The 26,096-nt window shown below is 41.8% G+C and overlaps 1 protein-coding gene across 7 annotated transcripts in view; it reads left to right on the forward strand.

The window, feature by feature from the left end:
* Positions 1-26,096, forward strand: part of LOC141735770 (E3 ubiquitin-protein ligase RNF38) — a 117,719-nt gene that overhangs the window by 48,074 nt on the left and 43,549 nt on the right. For 2 of the 7 annotated variants that reach the window (XM_074568904.1, XM_074568905.1), the window contains exon 2: positions 15,908-15,978. In XM_074568904.1, coding sequence (XP_074425005.1) covers positions 15,908-15,978 — 71 coding nt within the window. Of the gene's footprint in view, positions 1-15,907; positions 15,979-20,445; positions 20,926-21,104; positions 21,125-23,095; positions 23,155-26,096 lie in introns of those variants that run through there. The other 5 variants (XM_074568906.1, XM_074568912.1, XM_074568907.1 and 2 more) reach the window with 5 other exon arrangements.

Below are 26,096 nucleotides of genomic sequence, written 5' to 3' on the forward strand. Positions count from 1 at the left end.
GAATGGTACTCCAAAAAAGAAGAAACTGTTTTTCCAGAGAAACATTCATCTGTGAAGGTATCAAATTTGCCTCCTATTTTCTCAGAATCTTTGACTATAATTATACTGCTGCTTGTGGTAAAGCAAGTTGAAGTTCCTCGGAAAGTTTCTGTCTTTGTGAAAACCTTAGCAGATTGAGATGTGATATATATCCAGAAAGGGAGCAAAACTGTGGTATTGTGGAACTCAAATCTCTATTACCATGTACATGCAGCATTGGGATAAAAGAGGTGTGCTGTCACCCTTTTCTTCTTTTCCTTCCAAGTAACCTACCTGTTATCATCATAACCTGATTTGTTCAGGGAACAAAAATAATTAGTAAATATTTTCTTTCTTTTTTTAAAAAAATTGGTGTGGTGTCTCTGGCTACTAATGGCCTTACTCTGCAGGTATAAGAAGAAAAAGACATAAATAAAATGCTCAGTGTTAACATGGTTCCTTCTTGGAAACAAGGCTGCGACAAATGCTTACTCATCGGAGCGAGACCAAGAAAGACAGGAAGAGAAAAAGTTATTTCATGGCCTCTCAAATATGAATTAACTTTTTCATTCTGCCCAAGCAAGTCACTTCCACTGGTTATTAACGTAAATTGCAATAGTAAGCACTTAGTCAGCTGCAGGGAGGTTGGGGTTGTGCAAAGCTCATACACGCTAACAAAGTACTACTTAACTCTGCCTTCTCTCCGAGACCAGTTTTAATTGTGTTCAGGTTTTCCCATTTTAGCAAATAAGCTGTCTTTAGAGAGAGCTTGGGCTTTTCCTTGAAATAATTTCCTAGAGATGGCTTGATTTTACACCCTTAACCATGCTTTCAGTATTGATCCTTTTTCAAAGAGATATTTGCAAGGTCAGTTCCTAAGCAGGCAGTGCCTCATGACTACCTTTTGCTTTAAGGCTAGATTGAACATACAGTGAAATTAAAAAATAAATAATAATAAAATTGAGGTATATTTGAAATTTTGGTTCAGGGATTTCGCTGACATTGTTTCTTGATAAAAGTAGGAAACTGGAAAAAAGCTGAGCGTGCTCTGGATTAGTTTCCCATCTATGCTAAAGGCTGCATGAGTCAGACAGCACTAGCAACATTTTTACCACTGAGACTTTCTCTTCTGCAGGCCAGGTGTGGGAGTTTTAAGGCTTTTCTTTAAAAAAACCCCAATAATATCTTCATGGAAATTAATACTGGGTTTGCTGGTTTGGTGGGTTATGCCGTAAAGAAACAGGAGGGAAGAAAAAGGAGGGAGGGAACAAGCTGCGGTTTAGAATTTAATGTGTAAAGTTGTGCTTATGTACTTGTTTTTTTGTTGTAATGACAAGTTTATGTTGTAATGGTGACAATAAGTTTAAGCCAAAGAAAGCACTTTATTCATTGCCTCCAAAAAGAAGTTCCTAGACAGTTTGCATAAGCAGTCTTTGATTTTTTTCAGTCTTAATTCATCTTCTCTTGAGAATGTAATTTCAAGAAAATCAGTTTAATAGTCTAGTTGCAAATGCGGAAAAACAAATGGATTGAAATTTCAGGCAGCTTTTGAAAAATAACTTGCATTCAGAAGGCTCAGAAACTCAAGACAGACGGATCTTGAAAACCATTAATATAAAGTCCTATAAGGATGAGAATAGGGCAGTGTTAACGGTATCCATGTGCTCTTATCTGCTCATTCATGGCTTTTAATGCAGTTGTGCTGGGTATTTGTCTGCATCTCTTGCTTCAGCTCCCACACAGCTGATGACAAAAACTGAATTCCATGACAAGATTAAAAGATTATTTTTTTTTAAATGCTTTGTGGTTTATGAGTTTGAATTTTTTGTTCTAGGATTGATTTACAGTCTGCAAAAGTCAGCCTTGAGTTATGGAAATACCTGTTTTCTCTCCTTCTATACCTATTTGCATATGTTTTTAAGTTACTATGTTTGGATATCTTTTTGGCTTATGGTACTGCTGTTAGTCTCCTTTTGTGAGGTGACAAGAACACGAAGAAAGGTTCCTCCTTTCTAGTAGATACTGAACTTCCTGGAGGAGAAGTTTTATCTGATAAGGCACCGCTATGTTTTGGCTCCTGGAGAGTATTTTCTGTAGTGGATCTCACCCCACTATGTGTCTGTATAAATTAAAGTTATCCTTCACTCTGGAGCAGCATCAATTGTGTATATGCAGGGTGAGAGCATCCACTATTAGACTGTACTTGTGCAGGAGCACTCCTGATGAAATAGCCACCAGGCAGACTGTGTGGTCCTCACCTCCAAGCCAAGCTTCCACAGGGGCCAGGCACCGTGAACTGGAGATGCTGTTCAGAGTGTGCTGGGAATAGTGTCAGTCTTTTGCAGAGTTTTAATGAAGAAAAATATGTTCTTTTTAGTTTTTTAATAAATTATGAATTCCTTTTGATACATATCAGAGATAATTCCAGTGTAGGAGCTGTGAATCTTACTGCGCAGCAGAGGAGAGGAGAAAGGAAAATAAAACATTGCTTGTCTTTAATCTCTGTGTTTTAAAGCATAAGCCTTTGTCTCTCAAGTATCAGTTTCTGTGTAGGTAAGTCTCATAAGAGTCCTGTAATACAGCAGCTAAGAGGAAGTACATTTCAAGCTGCAATTTAAGTTGATGTCAATCCTTCAGAAAATAACCTCAGAATGATTTTGTTATGAGAGATGGTCTAAGGAGAGTGACAGAAGGACAAAGACACAAGGAACTAATTCTTGTGTTGTTCATTTAGTTCAAGTACCTGACTGCCAAGTCCAGTGGGAATAACCTCTTCTGAATTACGTAGACGTTGTCCCCAGCAGAATGTAAATTATCTGCAGTATATATAGGTAGATTACCACTTAAGAAACGTGAACTGGTTATGGTAATAAGCAGTGTTTTTAAAAATTGTTCCCTTAAGCACACAAATGTTGGCATATGTGTTAGGCAATATTTCTGTATCGCCAGGGAGCAGTTGAGATGGTTCAGATTCATGTACCTTTTGTCAGTAATCCTACAGGTACTTTTATTTCTCGGCTTTCTTTTCAAATACCCTTTTAAGAAAGGTAAAAAGGAGGACACTGGGAATTACCAACCAGTCACCCTCACCTCTGTGCCTGGTAAGATCATGGAACAGATCCTCCTGGAAGCTATGCAGAAACATATGGAAGACAGGGAGATGGTTTAGAGACAGCCAACATGGCTTCACTGAGGGCAAATTGTGCCTGACTGATCTGGTTGCCTTCTATGATGGGGTGACTGCATCACTGGACAAGGAAAGAGCTACAGGTGTCATCTACCTGGACTTCTGTAAAGGCTTTAGCACAGTCACACACAACGTTCTTGCCTATAAATTGGAGAGATACAGATTTGATGAATGGCCTGTTAGATGGATAAGGAATTGCCTGGGTGGCCATGTCCAAGGAGTCAATGGCTCAACACCCACGTGGAAACCAGTAATGAGTGGTGTCCCTCAAGGGTCTGTACTGGGACCAATGCTATTTAATATCTCAATGACATAGCAGGATTGAGTGGAACCTCAGCAAGTTTGTGGATGACACCAAGCTGAGTGGTGCGGTTGAAACACTTGATGGAAGGGATGCCATCTAGAGGGATCTTGACAGGCTTGAGGAGTGGGCCCATATGAGCCTCATGAAGAGTCAAGTGCAAGGTCTTGGACCTGGGTGGGGGCAATCCCCAATATCAATACAGACTGGGGAAAGAATGGATTGAAAACAGGCCTGTGGATACTGGTTGTTGAAAAATTGGATGAGCCAGCATAGAGTTGTGGAATGGTTTAGGTTGGAAGGGACCTTAAAGATCATCTAGTTCCAACCCCCCTGCCATGGGCAGGGACACCTCCCACTAGACCAGGTTGCTCAAAGCCCCATTCAGCCTGGCCTTGAACACCTCCAGGGATGGGGCTGTTGCATGAAAAGGGGCCAAACGGTTTTGGCAGAAGATAAACCCCCTTGCATTCTAACACTCCTCACCGAGGTGGGAGGCTAGGTGTGGCTAGGTTTAAATTCTGAGTGATGCCCAATTCAGCACTATCAGTCCAATCGCGTTTAATATGTATTAAACTATTACGATTTGGATACACTAATAGTGGACTGCACCTTCAGTCTAGTCGTGCTCATGAACCAGCACGGCCACTCTCCAGTCTTTGGTCATGTTCAGTGTGAAACCAAAACGACTAGCTACTTAAACAGTGCAGTTTATTTGAACAACAGATATACAGGTTCTTCGGGACTGCCAGTGATAAATACACTGTCTGCAAAGCACGTGCAAATAAAGATATTGTTAAGTATACAAACGCGCGACAAAGTTATAAACGATACAGCCTGGCTAGATATGTAGGGTAGAGATTCTCTAGAGAAATTTCTAAGTCCCCGAGAAAGCACTCGGTGTAATCGAAGTCTTACCCAAAGGCATCCCCATGAGGGGGAAGAAAGGCTCAGCCCGTCGACTGATCCCAGAAATCAGCGATGGAATTCTTCGCGATGGTGTTTTCCCTGGCACCCCTCTCTCTTGGGCTTTTTTTATACTATTTTTTTATCTTCAAAGTGGAGTTTGAGTGACTTTAGTCATAAGTACTTTTTTTATGATTAATGTACTCAAGGAGGAGTGTTCACACCTCAGGGGCGGATAGCCTCCAGGATGGAGGTGTGTTTTGGTACATTGTGGTGAGCAAAGTTCGCACAAAGGACAGCATTTCATCAACATTTGACGAAATGTTGGCTCGGGTAGCGTGTAGGCCGCTTATCTGTTCCATAGTACCATCTCGTCCCCATATCTCGTCCCCATATCTGCTAATCACAAGGGAAGGCCACAGAACAAGAGCGTTCCGTTCCATCCCTCGTGTAGTTTCGCAAACAGCCTTGTACAGGGAATCGCAGATGTTGCATTCTTCGCGTGCCAGCTGTGGCTGTATTCTACCTCAAAAGCCTCTTGATTTTATGACTTTCCTTAAAGTGTGAACAATGCTGTATTTTTGTATTCTTGGCCAATTTAGTAATTATTCCATAGGGGCATCCACAACTTTTCTGGGCAACCTGTTCCAGTGTCTCACCACCCTCACAGGAAAGAATTTCTTCCCAATATCTAATCTAAATCTACCCCCTTTCAGTCTAAAACCATTACCCCTCCTCCTATCGCTACACTCCCTCGTAAAGAGTCCCTCCCCATGTCGCCCATAGGCCCCCTTCCAATACTGGAAGGCTGCTATAAGGTCTCCCCGGAGCCTTCTCTTCTCCAGGCTGAACAAGCCCAACTCTCAGCCTGTCCTCACAGGAGAGGTGCTCCAGCCCTCTGGTCATCTTCGTGGCCCTCCTCTGCACTCCCTCCAACAGGTCCATGTCCTTTCTGGACTGAGGGCTCCAGAGCTCGACGCAGTACTCCAGGTGGGGTCTCACAGGAGCAGAGTAGAGGGGCAGGATCATCTCCCTTGACCTGCTGGCCGTGCTTCTTTTGATGCAGCCCAGGATATGTTTGGCTTTCTGGGCTGCAAACGCACACTGCCAGCTTATGTTGAGCTTCTCACCCACCAACACCCCCAAGGCCTTCTCCTCAGGGCTGCTCTCAAGCCATTCCCCACCCAGCCTGTGTTTGTGCCTGGGACTGCCCTGACCCACATGCAGGACCTTGTGCTTGGCCTTGTTGAACTTCATGAGGTTTGCATGGGCCTGCGTCTCAAGCCTGTCTAGGTCCCTCTGGATGGCATCCCTTCCATGTTTGACACTTGCATGAGATAGCCAGAGCAGTGTGATTTTTATGAACTCAGTTCATCAGAAATAGGAGAATACAAAGGTAACAGGGAATCGTTTAACTCTGTCCTGTAATCAAACCTATCTTTAAACAGCTTTTGTTTATAAACAGTGTATACTAAATACTTATAGAAGTTTTACTCTGGAGTGGCAAAGCAAGTGGGAATGGTATTAAAAACAGTGTCATAATGTACCCAAATTGAAGAAATGGCTTTTAAATTTCTGTATTAAAGTGGGCCTTGATTGAAATCTAAAATGCCATTTGGGGGGACAGTATATACCTGTTAATATATGAATAATTGTGGCAGCATTTTTTTTAGAATAGCCTTATAATAACAAATTAGAACTTTTGATATGGTATTACTTTTGGAAGATCACATCTTAGTCTCAGATCATAGAGGTTGTCCTCAGAATAGGAAGTGACTTCCTATTTTTGGCCCTATGATTAAATAGCTTATTTGACACAAACAGTGATTTTACCTTACTGCTTTATGTAGTTGGTTTTTCTCTGATTGTGTCTTATTGTTACAAAACAGACCTAACAACCTGCTGACAGATTTTGTTGATACTTTGCTGTGTAATCTCATCAGTTACACTTCATCTCCTGACATTTTGAGTACTAAGAGTACCAGTAAAATAGCGGTACTGTGTTTATGGGTGTAATAGTATTTCTGCATTAACCTAATTTCCTGAAGGTTTATTGCTGCTGTAAAATTTTTCCCTGAATGACTTCTTGATGAACTACTCCTTGAATAAGCAGGAAAAGCTGATTCCCAGAGCAAAGTACACAGCTGTCCATCCGTAAGCCTATGGAAAATGTTCCTTGCTTTTGTATGTGCACTCTAAGGACATGAAAATACAAACTTTAAAGTACAAGTTTTGCACTTGCATGAAATACAAAATAGAATTTGTGAGTAATGTTTGAGATGAAAAAAGCTAACAGTAAGGACTACTTTCCATGTGTTTTGGTATTTTTTTTTTTAAATAACAAAGTTGAATGTCGAAGAATGTTCCAAAAGTCCGTTTCTCATGTACAATAATTTCATTTTTGTAGGGATCTTTACATTGCATACAGCCAGAATTTATAAAAGTAAACATGAATTTCATAACACCTTTGATTTCAAGAATTCTTTAGATGTTGGAAGGGGTGTTCATTTTATTTGAAGCCTGACTGAATTAGATTATTTGCCCTAGGCATGCTGGTTAGTATGGTTTATGCATAAAACCTTGTATGGAAATTATTTTAATAATTTTGCAATAAAACTTTATATGCTTATTGAAAGCCTTTGCTTATCCAGTAATACCGCATTGTCTCAGTTGAGGAAAAATCTTCTGATGTTGTACTTGATATCTGACTTTAGCTGCAAATCTAACATGCGAAAGCACGTTCCAGACACTTTAGTGTGGAAGTGACTCAGATTTACACGCAGATAATGTGCTTAACTTAAAAATATGCAAATTCTTTCAGAAATTAGACCTCGCTGGATGGAATTGGATGGCTACCAAAGCAGTGGCCTCTCCCTGTGCAAGATTGCTACAAAGGGGATGAAACAGTGTGGTTGACCCTGTGGGCTACCAGTCCATCTGAAATGTAGTTGTTCCCACTCTTGCCTAGAAAAGATGGAGCTGCTAAAGTTAATGCAGAAGGATTAAGAAGGCACAGTTAGGCCACAGTGGTACCTCTATGAGGTAAAGGGGCCATTTTTTGTATGCAAGCACAGGGAAAGAGTACGTAGATAGGATTATATTCAGACCGCTACTGTGAGGGCCATTTTGTGGACAGTTCCTGGAGTAAGCAGTCCAGTTTGTATTTGTAAATTTAAATTATTACATTTAAATCAGATGTTCTTTGTTTGAAGTAGAAGTGTTTATGCAGACTTGTAGAGACACAGCAGAAACCTCAGGTAAAAAGATCTTTCTTCAGTGCTGATTTATAGATGGGCTCTGTTTATGAAGCCGAGAGGTCTGCCTCAGCATTCAGGCTTTTGCTGTATTAAACTAACTTTCTTTGTTCCTTTTTTAAGCACTGGCATTGTTAAAATATATCAGACTTCAAGTTTTTAAAATACGGTCTTTCCTTTAGGTTCCTCTCCTTTTCTCCTAAAATACCTGAGAGGTGTCATTCAGTCAGAAGGGTGACTGGAAGGTAGGCTTAACTTATATGAAATAAATGTGGGCCCAGATTTCATTGTGAGCTGTGTCACGTTCATCCCATTTTCTGCTGATTATTAAGCATGCAGTGTGCTTCCCTGATAGCTGCAGGAAAAAAAAAAGCCTGAGGGAGCTTTTCTTGCAGACTCTTACGATGCTTCCTGATGCTTACAAAATAAAAGTTTTCACTGTGTATGTGGAACTGAGGATAGCATCCCTCAGCTGGGCATGGTGGGGGGGAAAAGGGACTGGCAGGTTTACCAGTGAGGCTGACTGGGGCCAGGGGGGTGGAAGGGGAGACCAGAATTCAGAAAACACCAACAGACCTACGTTGTCTGCAGTTGAACAAGAAGGACATCTTGGCAAATAGAGGAAGCAGAAGGAACGGAAGGAGAGAAGTTCAGGAGGCATTTTACTTTTTTTCTTCTCTGGTGACTTTAGGCTGCTTCCTGGCTAGCATGACATCCAGAGTTTTATCACAACTTCTTAGATATACGGACTCTATGCTCAGGAGCTGCTTGAAAGTTGCCAGTGGTGTGCCATGCTACACAACTGAAAAATATTAGCACTTCCCAGTATGTAATAAATTCTTTCCAAAAGAGAAGTTAAAGTGAATGTAAACCTCAGGGAAACCTGTGGAATTTAAGTTTGTTGGTGTTTATAAAAGGAAGAGTGGAAGAAAAGAGGGATGAATGGCAATCCTAATATGCATTATATGCAGCTAGGATAGCTGCAACCCCTGGGAAAAAAAGATGCTATCATAGGAAAAAAAAATAATTATAAGTGCTATAATACAGTTAATTTGCAGCCATCTCTTACTTGACCAGCCTGAATAGCTGTATCGTTTCTTGAACTCACCTCTAACTTTTTCATTGTAATAACAAAAAATTCTGTTTACCGATTAAGTAACTTCTTCACTGCCGTTTGAAAGGCTCTTGAATTAGAAGAAGCATCTGACATCTAAAGTGTGTCATAAAGAGAGGAATACTGTTGACTAGGAGATGATAGTCATGTGCAGGAGTGGTTTGCCTTACTTTTTTTGGAAGTTGAGGCTGCTAGATCACAGATAATTTAACCTCTTTGTTCTCTTCCTTGTGTCTTTTCAAGTAGACTGGCCATCCATGGCTGTATCTCACAAGAATATATATACTCCACTCAACTCACAGGCTTTTTAAAGAGAGCAGTTGATTAAGAGTCTAAACTCACTACAATGCAGACTTTGTTTCCATGCATTTGATACTTTGCAAATTCCTGTCTGCAGATCAAACTCTTACCCCAGAACTCTTCTGATTCATGTAAGTTAGTAAGGCTCAACAGCATCACTCCAGATAAATTGTACGGGTGGCATACACAAATGATTTTTCCTAATCAGACTGGTGCCAGGGAGGAGGGACAATGAGTGTACTAATCAGTATCATTAATTTAACCAATGAGATACTTCCAGTAGCTCTGAAAGGACTGAATTAAAAGGATTGAATTCCCACCTCTTTTTCCTTTGGACTGGCATTGTGTGAGTTTGGACTGTTTAATACTGGCAGGCATGAAGCAGGCCATTCAAACCTGATGTTGATTCTCTTTTTATTACAATGCACGAAGTTAGGCAGAAACCATGAAATTCTGAAGATTCTTTTTGCTGTTCGGTTTAATGTAGGGGTTTAGAAGAAAAACAATTCCTTTCCTATGGTAGAGGGGGAGCGCAGCACTCTTTCTTTCTCCCTTACTACGAAAGAACGGATGTTTTTCCCTGAGTTCAAGATATAGTGTTAAGCAGACTGTCTCACTTTGATTTGAAAAAGGGAGTAAAAAAGAATTTAACAGCATTTAAAGGGGTAAAAGGCAAGCTGAAGTTTCTACTTAAGTCTTTGAGACTTTGTGTGTCTGTATATTACTTGTACACATACATATATGTGAATATATATATGCATGTTATGTGTGCATCACTTGAAGGGCGTTATGCTGTAGCCTCTCCTGATACTGGTAATGCTGAAGGGGAGGCTGATCTGGTGTTTCATGGGTGCCTGTTGTCTCTTGGAGGGGTCTGAGTGTAAATTGAGGCTACACTTTTGTCACGTAGGTATTAGAAGCTGTGAGTCTGAGTAAAAACGCTGACTGTTACAAAGTGCCCTGTTACTCGCACAGCAGGGAGACCGCTTTGGATTGCAGGAGGGAGTTCAGGCTGGGATGTTCCTTGAGAAGATGATGGGCATTAGACCTCACAGTTGCACCTCCTGAACACTGCGGCAAGGAAATGCATTTGGGAAGGTGCTATGGACAGTGCCACGTTCTATCGCTTACATAGGAGTCTTACTAGCTTTTTTCTCTACTCTCAGTCAGCTTTTTAGCAGAGACAATTGTTGGTGACATGGACAATGGGATTGAGTGCACCCTCAGGAAGTTTGCTGATGACAGCAAGCTGCGTGGCGTGGTCTGTAGGAGAAGGGATGCCATCCAGAGGGACCTAGACAGGCTTGAGACGCAGGCCCATGCAAACCTCATGAAGTTCAACAAGGCCAAGCACAAGGTCCTGCATGTGGGTCAGGGCAGTCCCAGGCACAAACACAGGCTGGGTGGGGAATGGCTTGAGAGCAGCCCTGAGGAGAAGGCCTTGGGGGTGTTGGTGGGTGAGAAGCTCAACATAAGCTGGCAGTGTGCGTTTGCAGCCCAGAAAGCCAAACATATCCTGGGCTGCATCAAAAGAAGCACGGCCAGCAGGTCAAGGGAGATGATCCTGCCCCTCTACTCTGCTCCTGTGAGACCCCACCTGGAGTACTGCGTCGAGCTCTGGAGCCCTCAGTCCAGAAAGGACATGGACCTGTTGGAGGGAGTGCAGAGGAGGGCCACGAAGATGACCAGAGGGCTGGAGCACCTCTCCTGTGAGGACAGGCTGAGAGTTGGGCTTGTTCAGCCTGGAGAAGAGAAGGCTCCGGGGAGACCTTATAGCAGCCTTCCAGTATTGGAAGGGGGCCTATGGGCGACATGGGGAGGGACTCTTTACGAGGGAGTGTAGCGATAGGAGGAGGGGTAATGGTTTTAGACTGAAAGGGGGTAGATTTAGATTAGATATTGGGAAGAAATTCTTTCCTGTGAGGGTGGTGAGACACTGGAACAGGTTGCCCAGAAAAGTTGTGGATGCCCCATCCCTGGAAGTGTTCGGGGCCAGGCTGGATGGGGCTTTGATCAACCTGGTCTAGAGGGAGGTGTCCCTGCCCATGGCAGAGGGCTTGGAACTAGATGATCTTTAAGGTCCCTTCCAACCTAAACCATTCTGTGATTCTATAATAATGCTTCAGTCAGAATTAAAGCTGTGCTTGTAATAGCCCTCAGATCTGCTCTCCCTAAGGTGCAATTAGTCTTGGGCTGGTCTAAAATTCCGTGCAAATTTGGGGATATGAAGGTAGCTTAACTGAGTTTCTATCTACTCCCTGCAGTCAGGGCAATGTAAATTGGCTTATAGTTCCTTTCAGACCTCCAGCATCATTTAACTGTTAAATCACAGTTGAAAACTGTTTGGTCATGCAGACTAGAAATCCGCTGAGGTCATCTTTGGGATTATGACTCTTAATCTTCCTTACAGGTGAGTGAAAGGTGATTAACCTTTCTTCAGGTTTGTCTCAGTGTAATCTGTTTCTTGGAAAGAAAATGCTTAGAAAACACGGTAACTCCATTATTTAAAGCTGCTTGTTTAAAAAAAATAAATTAAAAATTAGGCAGATCCTGCAGGATTTCCTGCCTGTGTAACTCAATACTGCATTTTTGTGGAGCAGAGCCTTTAGCTGGTAATGCTCTGTGTCGCTGCCCCTGGATCTGTTACCTCTGCTCACCTCATTCAAGGGACTGCATTAGTAGTGCTGGCTTTGAAAGAAATCCTTTTCCAAGGCTGCTTTTGAGTGAGGCTGTTGGTGAGATCAGTCAGCTAATTGGTGCAATGCAGCCAGGATGTCTGTAAAATTTTTACTTTTGACAGTTAGGGGTTGGTGTCTTACGTGTTGCTATTGTGCTGTAGGGTATTAGTAAGTAGTTGACCAGAAATGGAATAAATATGGTGCGAAGACCATGAAAGACCCTGTTTAAAAAAAAAAAATAATTAAAAATTAAAAAGAAACCATTGGCATATCCTCTGCTAACTGCACTTGGTTGTCTGTGGCTCTGTCTATAGAACAGTTGAGTGTGATTGAGACATGTAGCTAAAACCCAAGCTAGCTTTGTTCTTGCTAGTGTGGATATTGTTAGAATTGAAGCTATGGCAACATGAAACCTAATGGGCTACCCAGGTGTCAGAAGTGGTATTTACTAACTGAAAGCTGTACTATTGCAGCTGTGTGACTGCTGCTGGTATCCATTCCAGCTAGGAGAAAGCCAACTTATCATTGTGCTTGAGTATGTGATCACATCTTGAAAAGCCTATGTGTAAAGCCTATAATGTAGCCTGTAATGCAAGGTCTACATTTATGAATTTAATTTACTAGAGAACAAGTTTTAGGTGATGTTGAGGTTGGACGTAGGCCCTGCACCACCTCTGAAAATTTCTTTCATCATTCAAATGTGGTGCCCAAAATAAGTTTATATGTATTTGTTGTAGTTTGGCAGAATTGAGCTGTTTTCATTATTTGCTGCCTGTCTTTTTTATCTTAGACTAAGAGGTCATATTTTACTTTAATTCTGCCTCTGTCAAGCCTTATCCTTAACCCTGTGTTGTCTTTGGATTTTTTAGGTTGCCTTTGAGCTTGAATCAATTCCAAATTTCAAGAAAGCATGTGGAGTGTGCCTAGTGAAAACACTTGTGTTTTGCATAAGTCTAAATCAAATGGGAAGGGAACTTTGCATGTTTTGAACAGTTTAAAACTGGTCCTTTTTTCCCTTCCCACCTTGAAATGCCAACTGTATACTGATTTCTTCTTTGCTCTCCCTTCCTACAAAAATGCACAGTATGAGCATGTTCTACTGCTGTTCAAGCCAGTACAGCCAGAGTCAATGACTCCTATGGCAAAATAACTTTTTTTCTGATGTGGTAGGTCAGAAAGCAGCTAATTTTGTGAAGCTCTGTGTTTGGAAGCAATTTTTTTTTTAAAAAAAGAGTAATTGTCCAAAAATCAGCATGCCTTTTTTTTTTTTTTTTTTTTTTTTTTTTGGCAAAATTGTCAGCTCTGTCTGAAGAGGCCAGCTAGCCAGCTAACTCACTAGGATCTCAGGAACTCATGTATTTAACATATTTTAGCCAATCGTTACATCTACATGGATAAAAGTTTTACCAGGGAACCTAGCTGGCATTCCTCATGTCATTTGATGACAAAAGTCCTGATTGTGTCTTGGACTATGTACTGATAAGTTTGCAGAGTGAAAGTAGTGTTTTGTCCAAAATTATCAGTTTAGAGTTAAGTGATTTTTATTTTTTTTTATTACCCACCCCACCCCCCAATGAAAAGAACTAAATAAATTTTCTTGTTTGCCTAAGAACTAAATGAGTTTTGTGTTTCTGTGTGTCTTCTTGGTAGTGTTACAATCAGAAAAGGACCACAGGATGGCTGTTGCTAATTTTTCTACTCCAGGATTCAGTTTATTGCTTCTTTTCTCTTCTCCATGCATTATTTCTGAAGCTTTCTTGGTTGCTTTAAGGTAACTCTGGCTTCTCAGAAGTACCAAGTAGCGCAGAAGTGCAGGTGAATTCTCACAAAAGCCAGAGTTTTGCTGCACCATCATCTCCAGCAAAAATTTAAACAAACAAAAAAAGTTTAAACAACAGTCTATGGCTGGCTGCCTGCTTAAAATGATTATTTGATCGATTCTGTGCTGGTCCAAAACACCACATGGACTGCAAAGCTTTATGGCAGACTCTTTGTGTAGAATAGGTTGTAAATATTACAGAATAGGACTACTAACACTTCAAAATTATAGCAGAAGGAGCACAAAAAACTTGTATAGAGAAGTTCTAGGTAGATCTTCTATAAGGAAAATCATGAAATGGTGTAGCTTTACAAATTAGACTGTTTTTTCTCCTTGCTTTTTAAAAATTGTTTTGCTCAGTATTTGCAGGAAGAAGTAATCTTAGGGAAGCATAAACTAAACAATAGCAGTTACCCTACTCCTGTATTTTCTGAGAAAGGAAACAGCACATTAAGTAAAACTTTACAGTGTGAGTAAGGGTGTGGCGTGAAAGGGGCAAAGTGGTTTTGGCAGAAAATAAACCCCCTTGTGTTCTAACACTCCTCACCAAGGTGGGAGGCTAGGTGCAGCTTGGTTTAAATTCTGAGTGATGCCCAATGCAGCACTATCAGTCCAATCGCGTTTGATATATTGAACTGTTACGATTTGGATGCACTAATAGTGGACTGCACCTGCAGTCTAGTCGTGCTCATGAACTAGCACGGCCACTCTCCAGTCTTTGGTCGCGTTCAGTGAGGAACCGAAAGGACTAGCTACTTGAACAGTGCAGTTTATTTAAACAACAGATATATAGGTTCTTAGGATCGCTGGCGATAAATACATTGTCTGCAAAGCACGTGCAAATGAAAGTATTGTTACATATACAAAACACGCAACAAAGTTATAAACGACACAGCCTGGCTATAAATGTAGGAAAGAGATTCTCTAGAGAAATTTCTAAGTTTCCCGAGAAAGCACTCGGTATAATCTAAGTCTTACCCAAAGGCGTCCCCATGAGGGGGAAGAAAGGCTCAGCCCGTCGACTGATCCCGGAAGTCAGTGATGGAATTCTTCGTGATGGTGTCTTCCCTGCATATCCCCGCTCTCTTGGGCTATCGTTGTACTACTTGTTATCTTCAAGGTGGAGTTTGAGTGACTTTAGTCATACATAGTTTTATTATGATTGGTGTAAAATTCTCGTGCTTCACAATTAAAGGTATAGTTTACGAGAAATTCAGGGCACAGACTCAAGGAGGAGTGGTTGCATCTTGGTGGCGGGTAGCCTTTGGGATGGAGGTGTGTTTTGGTATTATAATGACATTATAATGAGCAAAGTTCGCACAAAGGACAGCATTTCATCAAAATTTGACAAAATGTTGGCTCTGAGTATCAAGCAGGCAGCTAATTGGCAGCTTATCTGTTTCATGGTATCATCCCATTCCCGTATCTGCTATACATCATAAGATAAAGCCACAGAATAATTGCATCCTGTCCCGTACCTCATCTAGCTTCACAAGCATCCTTATCAGGGAACCACAGGTGTTGTATTCTTCATGCCAGCTGCGGCTGTTTTCTACCTCAGAAGCTTCTTGATTTTATACTTTTCCTTAATGTGTGAACAATGCTGTACTTTTGTATTTTTAGCCAATTTAGTAATTATTCCACAAAGGGTTCTGTAAATCTTTAAGAATCTATATGGATACAATCAAACTTTAGTTTGTTTCCCTCCTTGGACAGAAGTCTCAGGACTGGGGTAAGCCTTTGCAGAGGTCTGCTGTCCCTTTTTTCCTAGATGTAAAGAAAATTGTGGATAGACGTTAAGCAGGCAGAAATTCCACTTCAGACAAAATAGATATCATTAAAACTTTTGTGCTCTGACCTTGGATTTTTCCACTCACTCTTATTCTTAACGTATCACTGGAAAGAGACCGCTGTTTTGTGGCTACCCAGGGTGCTGAAAATTTTCTGTAGTAATGGATATGGGACAGGACTACACTGCCTAAACATGAAAGGTGTAGCTTCTCCTCTTCCATCTATGTCTGTGTGTACTTCATTGCATTTGTTTGGTTTGGATTAATGAACTAGTTCTAATTTTATTCGGTTTAAAGGTTTAGAAAAACTGTATGTGAAGACATTGTTGGCACACTGCAGAATGTTTCTCTGATGCTTATTCAGTTATCAGAATTAAATGCATGACTTGTCAGACATAGCTGTTTGGCAACTAAATCTTTCTTCTGTGGGGGGAAAAGAAGAATGTTTGCTAAATTTGTCTTTATTTTTAGTGTTCACAGGAATTGGTCTATCATTTTAATTATTTTTTTTCTCTTCCCCCTCTCCCCCTTCTTTTATAGGTAGCATTGGTACATCCTTTCAATGCCACTCAATCCATCAAGATCACATTTGTAATGATGACAGTGACAAGGTGAGGCTTACATAAATGTTTCCTTCACAAGATGCATATGCATTGGGGTTTTTCATACATTGCTTTTACTATACAAAGATTGTTTGTTTTGCAGGTATAGCTCAGTTACTCTGAACTCTCTCTAGCACATAAAGAAATATATTTTACTCAAGACAATCTTGTAGACAGTTAAGGAGAATTTTGTCTTTAGTACTATGTTTTTCTTTTTGCTTGTATTCCTTTGCTATTCTAAATATTTGTGATTGTTGATATTGACACCCTCAGTTAATAAAGAACAGCAATGTTTTTGCTAATTTTTACGTAAGGCAAGATGTCTTGTTGCCTCTGACTTAAGAGGTTAGAGCCTAGTGAATTGTTCAAAGCCTTTTTGCAGTAGCTGTATTTTCCTGTTTAGGAGTTGGGAACTTAAGGTTTTACAGATTGGAAGCTTCTGTTTGGTGCCACAGCCTTAAAATACCAACCTGTCTAATAGTGTCAAGCATTTTCCTAACCCTTTTTTGTCACGTTCTGAAATTAGCTTGCTTTGAGTCAGTAGAGTGCTGGATGTTAAATGTTCAATAATACTTGGATGAGTACTGTAAGCATGGCATACAGAAGGGAAAAGTTTTGACATTGAACTTGTGAGACTTGCCTTCATGTTCCTGTTATTGTTGATGGTTTTACCTTAAGCTTTACTGTCCGTAAATAATGCAAATTGATTAACATTAATTCAACATGTAACATGTATTACATTTTTTATATAAAATTCTAGTTGATCACTTGATTAAAATGACCACTTGTTTGGAAAAACAGTGAACAATCTTCAGAACAGACACCTGTGCTCTTCTCAGAAGTGCCACTGAACTCCGTGCGCTTGTTGTAAAAGAGAAGATAAACCACTAATGCTCAGTTAGTGTCACTGGCAGGTATAGGCTGACTGGATGTGTGTTCTGTTTTTTGATTTTTTGGAGGGCTTGTGTATATGGATATACTTTTCATTTTTTAAAATCATAAATAGTACTTCCTAAAAGCAGCTGGTTACAGTACTAGGGTACAATTGCAATTGTCTACCAGTCTTTAGTTGTATATCACATATGCCTGTATTTTTATGTCAGTTTTTGAATGGGTTATTAGTTTCCACTGTGAATTACTTTGAAAATGAGAGTTCCAATTTATTCTGACATTACGAAGAGACAGCACTGTTCATTTTGGTAGGGATATCATTTAAAGATAAAACACAGGATTTAATTGATTTATTTATCTAAAAATTTTTATTGTTGGGCTTTTTTGTGTTCATTCTAGAAACTTTATGAAAAGCATGCCTTCAGAATAGTTTGACATATCTTTGATTAGTCAGTATGCATGTTTCAGTGAAATAATTTACTGCTCTGTGGCTGACCCTGTGTAACCAGTTTTTGTATTAGAGGAGAAATGTAAATGGTAGTATTTGACTGGCAATCTGCGTATATTTTACAGTAGGTTCTCCACAAGCCCAGTCTTCATTTCCTGGACAACAGCATGAGAAAAGTTCAACACCACACATGCTACAAGAATGTTGCAATCTTAATGAAAACAATTCCCAGGCTTCCACCCCAATTACTTGTTTTTGTTGACTTGGCACTTGAGAATCTTGAATTCATGTTCAGTGACATCAGCAGGAAACCAAAGTCTAAGATTTTTCATGTGTGGCCTCACTGCATTAAGAAGGATGTGTCATTGTTGAGAGCATTATTGGTAGTACTAAGAACCTGTTTTATTTTGTAGCACCAAAACCAGTACTTTGCCTCTTGTCTTATAAAAATAACTAGTATAGCATAGATACAGAGTACTTTTCCCATTTTACTTGGTGTTACAAAGTGATTATAATTGAGATACATCTTAAAATAATTGTTGCTTTGGAGATGGGAGCTTTTAAGCTTCAGTGAGTGAGTCAGGGGACCCTTTTTTCATGTTTGTAATGTCTTTGATTTTTCTTTGAAGTATAACATGCTGTATATGTTAAATACCTATGATTTTTAAATTAATGGAATACTTAAAGCTGCAATTGTCATTCTTAAAATATTAAATAATGGAACTGAATAAATTTATTTTTGGAGCACAGAATTTAAGGAAAGGTATTTCTAACAAGGAACTATCATTTCCTGGAATATCACTTTGCTGTAATGCCCAAACAGTGGTTTCCTACTAGTGTTAAACAGAGAGTTAGATGCAAGTACATTACTCTGCAGAGCCTTTCAATCATATTCAGTTTATTTAGCTTTAAAAATATTTTTGGTCTTTTGGGTGGTTGTTTCACCAGTGGTGTACTTCCATTAAGGGATGCTTGCTCAATTTGAAAAGAAACTCCAAAGATGCAACTCTTAACTACTCCTGGGACATGTCTTTTCAGAGATCTCATCAAGTTATCTATTCCTTAGTTCTCATGCAGCTAAAACCCCAATTGACCACTCAGTAGTAATGAAAAAAAAAATAAAGCACCGTGAGAGCAATCCAGTGGACTTTTTTCCACTACCACCAAGGGGCTGGAAATTATTATTATTTTCCAAATTTTTACCTTGCTTTACTCATTTTTAACTTATTTTCATTTATTTTACTTTCATAGTATTACTCCTATTAGATTTGCTTTCTTAGAGTAAGGAATTTCTTTTTGCTCAGTAATTTTGATCCAAACACATAACTACGTTATTTGATTCAGTATTTCTAACCTTTAAATTTCCCTGTTGTAGTTCATTTTGCATTTCTTTAGTAATTTCTTGTTTCTGAACTTACTCCTATTTGTCTGTCTTAATGAGCATCCAGTCCTCAGTCTGTAATCCAGAGGGCTGTCAACTCTTGAAAAAGATGTATTTCATAAGTTCTAATGAAAAAAACAAAACAAAAAAAAAACAACAGACACACAAAAAAAACCAACCCCAAACAAACAATCAATCCACTTCTGTGTTTTCCTCTTTGGATACTGCAGAGTCAGGTAAGATAAGTCTAACAGACATAGCTGAACTCAAAATGATTCAGGAATTCAAATATATTAAGGTCCATCACTTTTATTTATCTATATATGTGATCTATAATATCAGACTATATGCACCTCTTGTGGGGAATGTGTGGGGGACAATGCATAGAAAAATGAAAACATTAGAAGGAATTTCTCTTGGACCCCTCCAGTTTCAAAACTGGAAAAAATTCCTCCTGTCCAATTCATAGAATCATAGAATGTGTTGGGTTGGAAGGGACCTTTAAAGGTCATCTAGTCCAACCCCCCTGCAGTAAGCAGGGACATCTTTAACTAGATCAGATTGCTCAGAGCCTCATGAAGCCTGGCCTTGAACGTTACCAGGGATGGGGCCTCCACCACTTCTCTGGGCAACCTGTTCCAGTGTCTCACCACCCTCATTGTAAAGAACTTCTTCCTAATGTCTAATCTAAACCTACCCTGCTCTAGTTTAAAACCATTGCCCCTCATCCTATTGCTACATGCCCTTGCAAACAGCCCCTCCCCAATTAGGACAGCACTAATTCATTCCTCTTGGTGTGTGTCATCTTCCATCCCACCTTAGTTTCAGTTAATTCCGTCTGTTCTTACTGAGTAGCTTCATGCCTTTTTCATTTTCATTTCCCATCTGGCAGCTGCAAGGATATAAAGTACTGACTGTAAACCACTTTCATGCCTTGTGAATCGTCTCCTTTATAGTATTAATTTATATCTACAGCAGATGGTTTGGTTTTTTTTCATCAGATTTAGGGAAAAATTTAATTAGACTGAGGAGGTCTGAATGGAGTCAGGTTTGAAAGGTGAAAATAGGGTGATGATATCTTAAATTTAAGATATAGCTTGAGTAAATCTGTTCTCCGATACCTCATTTGTTCCCTTTGCTAAGCAGTTCTGCATCAAGAGCCGGTCGTCCTGCCGGACTGGTAGCAAAAGGCTGATTATGTTCCTCTAACGACTCATCAGCAGGTGACGTTGCTCCTCTGGGTTTCGCTGACTTTCTCTAATCAATCTCGCCCCCTCCTGCGTTTCAGGAAACCCAGACCCCGTCAGTGCGAGCGGAGCCGGCGGCCGCTGCCGAGGGGCTCCATGGTGTTCGTGCTGTTTCGTTTTCGAGTGTCCCCCGCCCCGCCGGCCGGGTTCCGCCCTCTCTCCGCTCGGGGGCGGTGCTTGCACGCAGCCGCCTGCGGCGGGCTGATCGGTTTCGTTTTAAGCAGCGGGAGCGGAGCGACGTGGCGGCGGGAAGGCACCGTGGGAGCGGGAGACCGGCTGGCGGCCCGAAGGCGCGGGGCTGGGCAGAGCAGCAAGCCAAGCTGCCCGCCCGGCGGCTGCGCGGGCCGCGGCGCCGAGCGACGAACCGAAACTAAAGCGGGGAGAGCAGGGGCCGTGCCTCCAGGCGGGCTCAGCCCGCTGCAGACGGGAGGGCGGGGAGGGAGGGCGGCGCTCACAGCGTTTATGGGACGCCCCGCCGCCCGCGTGTGGGCTGGCTGCCTCGCCGCCTCTTCCGGCCGCGGCTGTGACGCGCGCGGCCGGCCTCCCTGCCGCCCCCAGGTGCGAACAAAGGGCGGCCCGCCTCACCGCCGGTGGGGCGGGACCGGGCCGGGCCGGCTGGAGAGTGACGTCACCGGCCCCCGGAGGCGGCGGGGTGCGCGCGGGTCCGCAGCACCCCGGCGGAGCGGAACATGGCGGGGGGCGGCGGCCGCGGGCCGCGGGAGCAAGCGGCAGCGGCGCGGTCGCAGGACGGGCCAGGGGCACGCGGGGAACTCCCTCTGTGATGGGCGGAGGAGGCCGGGCCGACGCTCCCGGAACCGATCGCGCGGGCAGGCCGTGTAGGCCCGGGCCGGGCGGCAGCAGCGGGGTCCCCGGCCGACGCGACAGGAGGCGGCGCGGGAGCCCTGACGGTGACTGGCGGGCGCGCGGAGGAGGCGGGGGCGCGGCCCCGCCGTGCCCCGCGGCCGCAGGTACCGGCGCGGGGACGGCAGGTAGGGGTGGCGGAGGGCGATGGGACTGCTCGGGGCGGGGCCTCGCTGGCTCCGCCCGGTGCCCCCGGCGCGTCAGCGGTGATGCCGGCGGCCGAGGGAGGGGAAGGGGGGAAACGGGGTGATCTCCCGGGATAGAGCAGCGGGCGCGCCGGGGTGGCTTCGCGGCAGAGCCGGCTCTGTGGGGCCGCCGTTCGTGAAGGTAGAGGGCGAAGGAGACGGCGCGGCCTGGACGGGAGGTCGCCGCTGGGCGGCCCGAGTGCCCGCGTGGAAGCCGTGCTTCCACGTGTGGCGATTTGCAAGGGTCGGTGAGAGCTCGGCGAGGTTAATTCGAGGGACGTAAGCGTTTGATCCTGTTAAAATTGCTTTGTCAAAGGTGTAGGACTGGAAGCTAAAACTCAGCTGACTTTCCAGGACTGAATTGCTGTGCGCAGCCCTTAAGAAAAGAAGCAGATTCAATGTGCTGCGTGCAAGTACTTCCGAAGCACCAAACTGCTGATTGTCCTCCAAATCTTACAGCAAAGTGAAGATTCTAGGTGTCTCTAATTCTCTTGAGTTAGTTGAAAAAGAACAACTGTTCAAGGAGACATTGATGTTGGGGAGCATACGTTTTAGGGCATTCTGTCAGTATTTTTTAGTATTTTAGAGTTAATTGCTATTCCTGTATAACGTGAAGGGGATTTTTTATATATATATCTAGATGAGAAACATGCTTCTTGTTTCTTCAGGAAGTGTGTTTTAAAACTGATTATGTTTTGAGATGTGTTCTGGAGACATCTGTTTTAAGTCGTAATTGTTTATAGCAAGTAATTTAGTTATTACTTACACAGTTGAATTGTAAGTCATGACAATGTTTAAGAATGTATAGCATTTGCATTTTGAAACAGATTTTTGAGGGTGCTATTGGGAGCAAATGCGTATGTTCTGATAAGGTCTTCAATTGTATAGTGAGGCAACTGGAATGGTAAGGCGGACATGATTGCTAATAGTCTGCCTTACTCAGGTGTTGCTTATTACTTGATTAGGTGTTGCTGCTGATGTGCTTGTTCTTAAATGCCATTCACTGAGGCAGTGACTTCGGTTTCAGTTGCCAAGTTTATGGTATTTATCCACATCCTGTGGATCTTGCTATTTGCTGGCCCAACAGACTCCTTAACTGCTTCACAGGACTACAAGAATGAAAAATACAAACCCCTTGATGGGGGTATTGTAGCTGTGGTATTAGAGACTCACCCTCCATTTGGACAACTACGTGTGTAGTAAGAGAAAGGGGGGTGCAGCCCTTAAGGGGATTAAGTATGAGACAGGAGAGTTTATAAGTGGCATGGCATATTCAATGGCTAGTGAAAGTTGATAATTTCAATCTTCCTTAATCACTAAATTTCTAGGGAAAATATACCTATGTATACATAGAATAACAACATGAAGAATGTTTCCAGGGAATTGTTACTAGGAGGTAGTACATTTAAAGAGTGGTAACTGCGAGAAGAGAAGTGGTATGTAAATAAAAGGGGTTTATAAATTAGGGATCTCAAGATTCTTTCATGTGAAACTTATTTTGTCATCTCCCTGACTGACACAACAGGTTAGATTTTATTTTATTTTCATCTTGATCACTTTGACTTTTTTAATAAAAGTATAGTAAGTACTGAATTGAAGTTGTAAGTTCATTGGTCCTTGCTTTGCACCTGCAGCGTGAGAGTGTAGAATTGTGTTTCCTTTTTCTGAAAGATACAGTTTTGGCTTGGAAGCTGATGTCAGCGACATCTCTGCTATTGTGATTCGTGAAGCTTATGCATCAGCTTATCTAAATACATTTCTTCAATATGGCTTATTGACAAAACAGGAGGTAATTAATAAGATTTAAAGTGATATTGTTGTTGAAGTCAAGTTACTTTTTTAACTCTTTACTGAGAAAATATTTAAGAATTAAATGGTTTCTATGCAAGTTCTTATTAGAGTATAAAAATTGGTGCAATTAGGAAAACAAGTTATTTCTTTAGGGCTACTGTTGTGTTGAAACTTAATTTGTAGTCTTGTTGTGTTTCAAAAGCTGTTGTACGTGTTTGTCTGTGGAAACTACATTGGCTAAATTGCTAGGGAATCTAATGAGAATATGTACAGAGCAAGTCTTAGACTTCTAAAGGTTTTCTCACTTAATCTTTGTTTGTAGCTCCACCACCCTCGTCCCCGACCCCAGAGGGATTTGAAAAGTTAGGAATAAGGGTACAGGTAGGATGTGAAATTTCTTTTTTCCTATTTTTAGTCAGAGAGTTGCTTTGACTGTGGAGGACTGATTCTTGAAACTTCTGGAAAGATTCAGGTTTGGCTTAACTGGTTCATGCAGAAATATAGCTTGTAGTTTCCTTTTCTGTGTAAGTATCCGTATCAAGTTAAATAATCTAATATGGCATATTTAAATTCTTTTGTGGGCAAAGCTTGTCTAGGTCTCTGGTTTAACAGGATGATTTTCATGGTTTTTACTCTTTAGCTTCACTTGGGACTGGGTAGGTTCCTTTTTTGCTAACTCTTGAAAGATCAAGGAAACTTCCTTTGCTTTTTGGTGCCCTCTACTGATTTCTGTTTGTCAGAACATCGAAAGCTAGGGCTTTTTAGTCTTGAACAGCTGTAAAATGCTAACAGCAGCAGCTCTTTAGAAACGCTGGGGACGAAAAAGAAAGAAAGGAAGTCATTTTGCAACTTAGAGTATTTTGTGGATTGCTGTCCAACCAGTTCGGATTGCAGTGGAATGTTCCTCGCTGGTAGAAAAAATAGTTAAGCAGCATGTCTTAACTGTGGGCGTTCCAGCTGTAAAAAGACTGGTGCCTTTGCTCTTCCCCTCTCAGAAAAACAGTCCCTGGTTCTCAGTGAGCACATTTCATATTTGCTGTCCTAGAACTTTTTACCTCCTAGTTCACTTGCAATAACGTTACTTTTTGTATTTCTCACTACAACCTCAGATACTATTAAAAAAGCACAGTGCTGCCTGTAAGCACGACTATGTATACCATATTTTGCTGGGTTTCTGTTTAAATAGCCCTTTCATTTTGTCAGTCTTGCAGTTTTGTTCCTATCCCCAAATTCTGTGAACACCTGTGTCCTAGGCAAACTGAGCAATTGCATGAGGCTCTCTCCAGAGCCTCGCCTCTTAGCTTTGTGTTCTGTCTTTGACAGCTGACAGAGCTGGCCAAATTTTTCTTTCATGTTGCAGTAAGAGTAAATCATTGTCTGAGTAGGGATGAGAGCATTCGTGGAACAACTTATGGTGCTGTTGACCAAATGCTCTGTCTGGCAGTGTTCCTGAAAGCTTTAGGAGATGGCCTTCTCTCTAGACAAAAATTAAGAACTCTTTTTCCTTATTCAGGTTAGTTCTTTAGAAGATCTGTGTTGGGATTGTTCTTTAAAAAAAGGTGTGATGTGCTGAATATTTGTAAGTACTGAGGGAGGGCATTTTTGTTCTGGTGTCCTCTGTGTGTCAGTCTTGGGAAAAGACTGGAAGGAAATATAGAACAAGAGGGGAAATGATGAGATTAGAGACATGAAAGTAGGGACAGGTATTCATTTTAAATAACGTGGAAGGAACTTGTGAAGATGAATAGTGAAGTGCCAAGTGGGTGAGTATGGATTTAAGAAAAATGTTCAGATATGAACACAAAGAGCCTGGCAAGACCAATATGCATTTGGTCATTTTGTATGTGAATTTCTACTGATCATAGGCTAGAGATCACATGTGAAGCTTTCTTTCACTTTATTCTCAGTTTTCTTATTGTATCAGAGAACAGTCAGAGCACTCTTCCTCAAATTCAAATAAAAAGACCTAGTATAGTGTTTGTATTCTCTGCTCTTCTTTCAATATGTGGATGTTTACATACATCTGGAGATGAAATGTGACTTAACAGTTCGTAGCTGTGATGGTGACTTTGGTCATTGTAGGGCAGAGCTTGAGGCCATGTGAAAAAAGTACACATCTCACTGAATTTCTTGAATGCTTTAAATTCTTTTTTCTTTTTTCTCCTTAGTGAAAATGTGGGATGAGGTTTGAGAAGTCACCAAACCATGCTTATTTGAGTGCATTTGGGGAAGTGAGGCTTTTTTTCCTTCAGGTATCATCTGATACATATCATGTGGGTTTTGTTTGTTTTTTTTTTTTAACAAAACGTACTCTGACTTTGTGTGAGAGTAAATCTATTTTCTAAAGTAAATGAAAAGATCTACACAAGTATAAGCTGTTTCATGAAGCTGAGGACCTGCAGTGCTTTCTCATGTTCCTCTTTTAGGTTAACTTAGTAGAAAATATAAATCTTTCTTGTTTTTGCTGTTCCCCATAATATGTCACTTACATTTAGAGGACCCTTTACATCCCACTATAAGGATTATATACATGTCTAGATGACCTGTGTTAGATCATAGAATTACTGAGGTTGGAAGGGACCTTTAAGATCATCAAGTCCAACCTTTAACCTACCCTGACAAAAGCCACTTCTAAACCATGTCCCTAAGTGCCCCATCTACCCTTTTTTTAAACACCTCCAGGGATGGTGAATACACCACCTCCCTGGGCAGCCTATTCCAATGTTTAATAACCCTTTCAGTGAAAAAATGTTTCCTAATATCCAATCTAAACCTCCCCTGACATAACTTGAACCCGTTTCCTCTCGTCCTATCACTTGTCACCAGGGAGAAGAGGTCAGCCCCCATCTCTCTACAGCCTCCTTTCAGGTAGTTGTAGAGGGTGATAAGGTCTCCCCTCAGCCTCCTCTTCTCCAGGCTAAACAACCCCAGCTCCCTCAGTCGTTCTTCATAAGGTTTGTCCTCCAGACCCCTCACCAGCTTTGTAGCCCTTCTCTGGACACGCTCCAGCACCTCAATGTCCCTCCTGTAGCGAGGGGCCCAAAACTGAACGCAGTACTCGAGGTGGGGCCTCACCAGTGCCGAGTACAGGGGGATGATCACTTCCCTAGTTCGGCTCACCACACTATTCCTGATACAGGCTAGGATGCTGTTGGCCTTCTTGGCCACCTGGGCACACTGCTGCCTCATATTCAGCCGGCTGTCAACCAACACCCCCAGGTCCTTTTCTGCCGGGCTGCTTTCGAGCCACTCTGCCCCAATCCTGTAGTGCTGAAATGGGTTGTTGTGACCCAAGTGCAGGACCCGGCACTTGGCCTTGTTGA

This window comes from Larus michahellis, chromosome Z (genome assembly GCF_964199755.1).
Source record: "Larus michahellis chromosome Z, bLarMic1.1, whole genome shotgun sequence".
In the NCBI taxonomy this organism is placed as follows: domain Eukaryota; kingdom Metazoa; phylum Chordata; class Aves; order Charadriiformes; family Laridae; genus Larus; species Larus michahellis.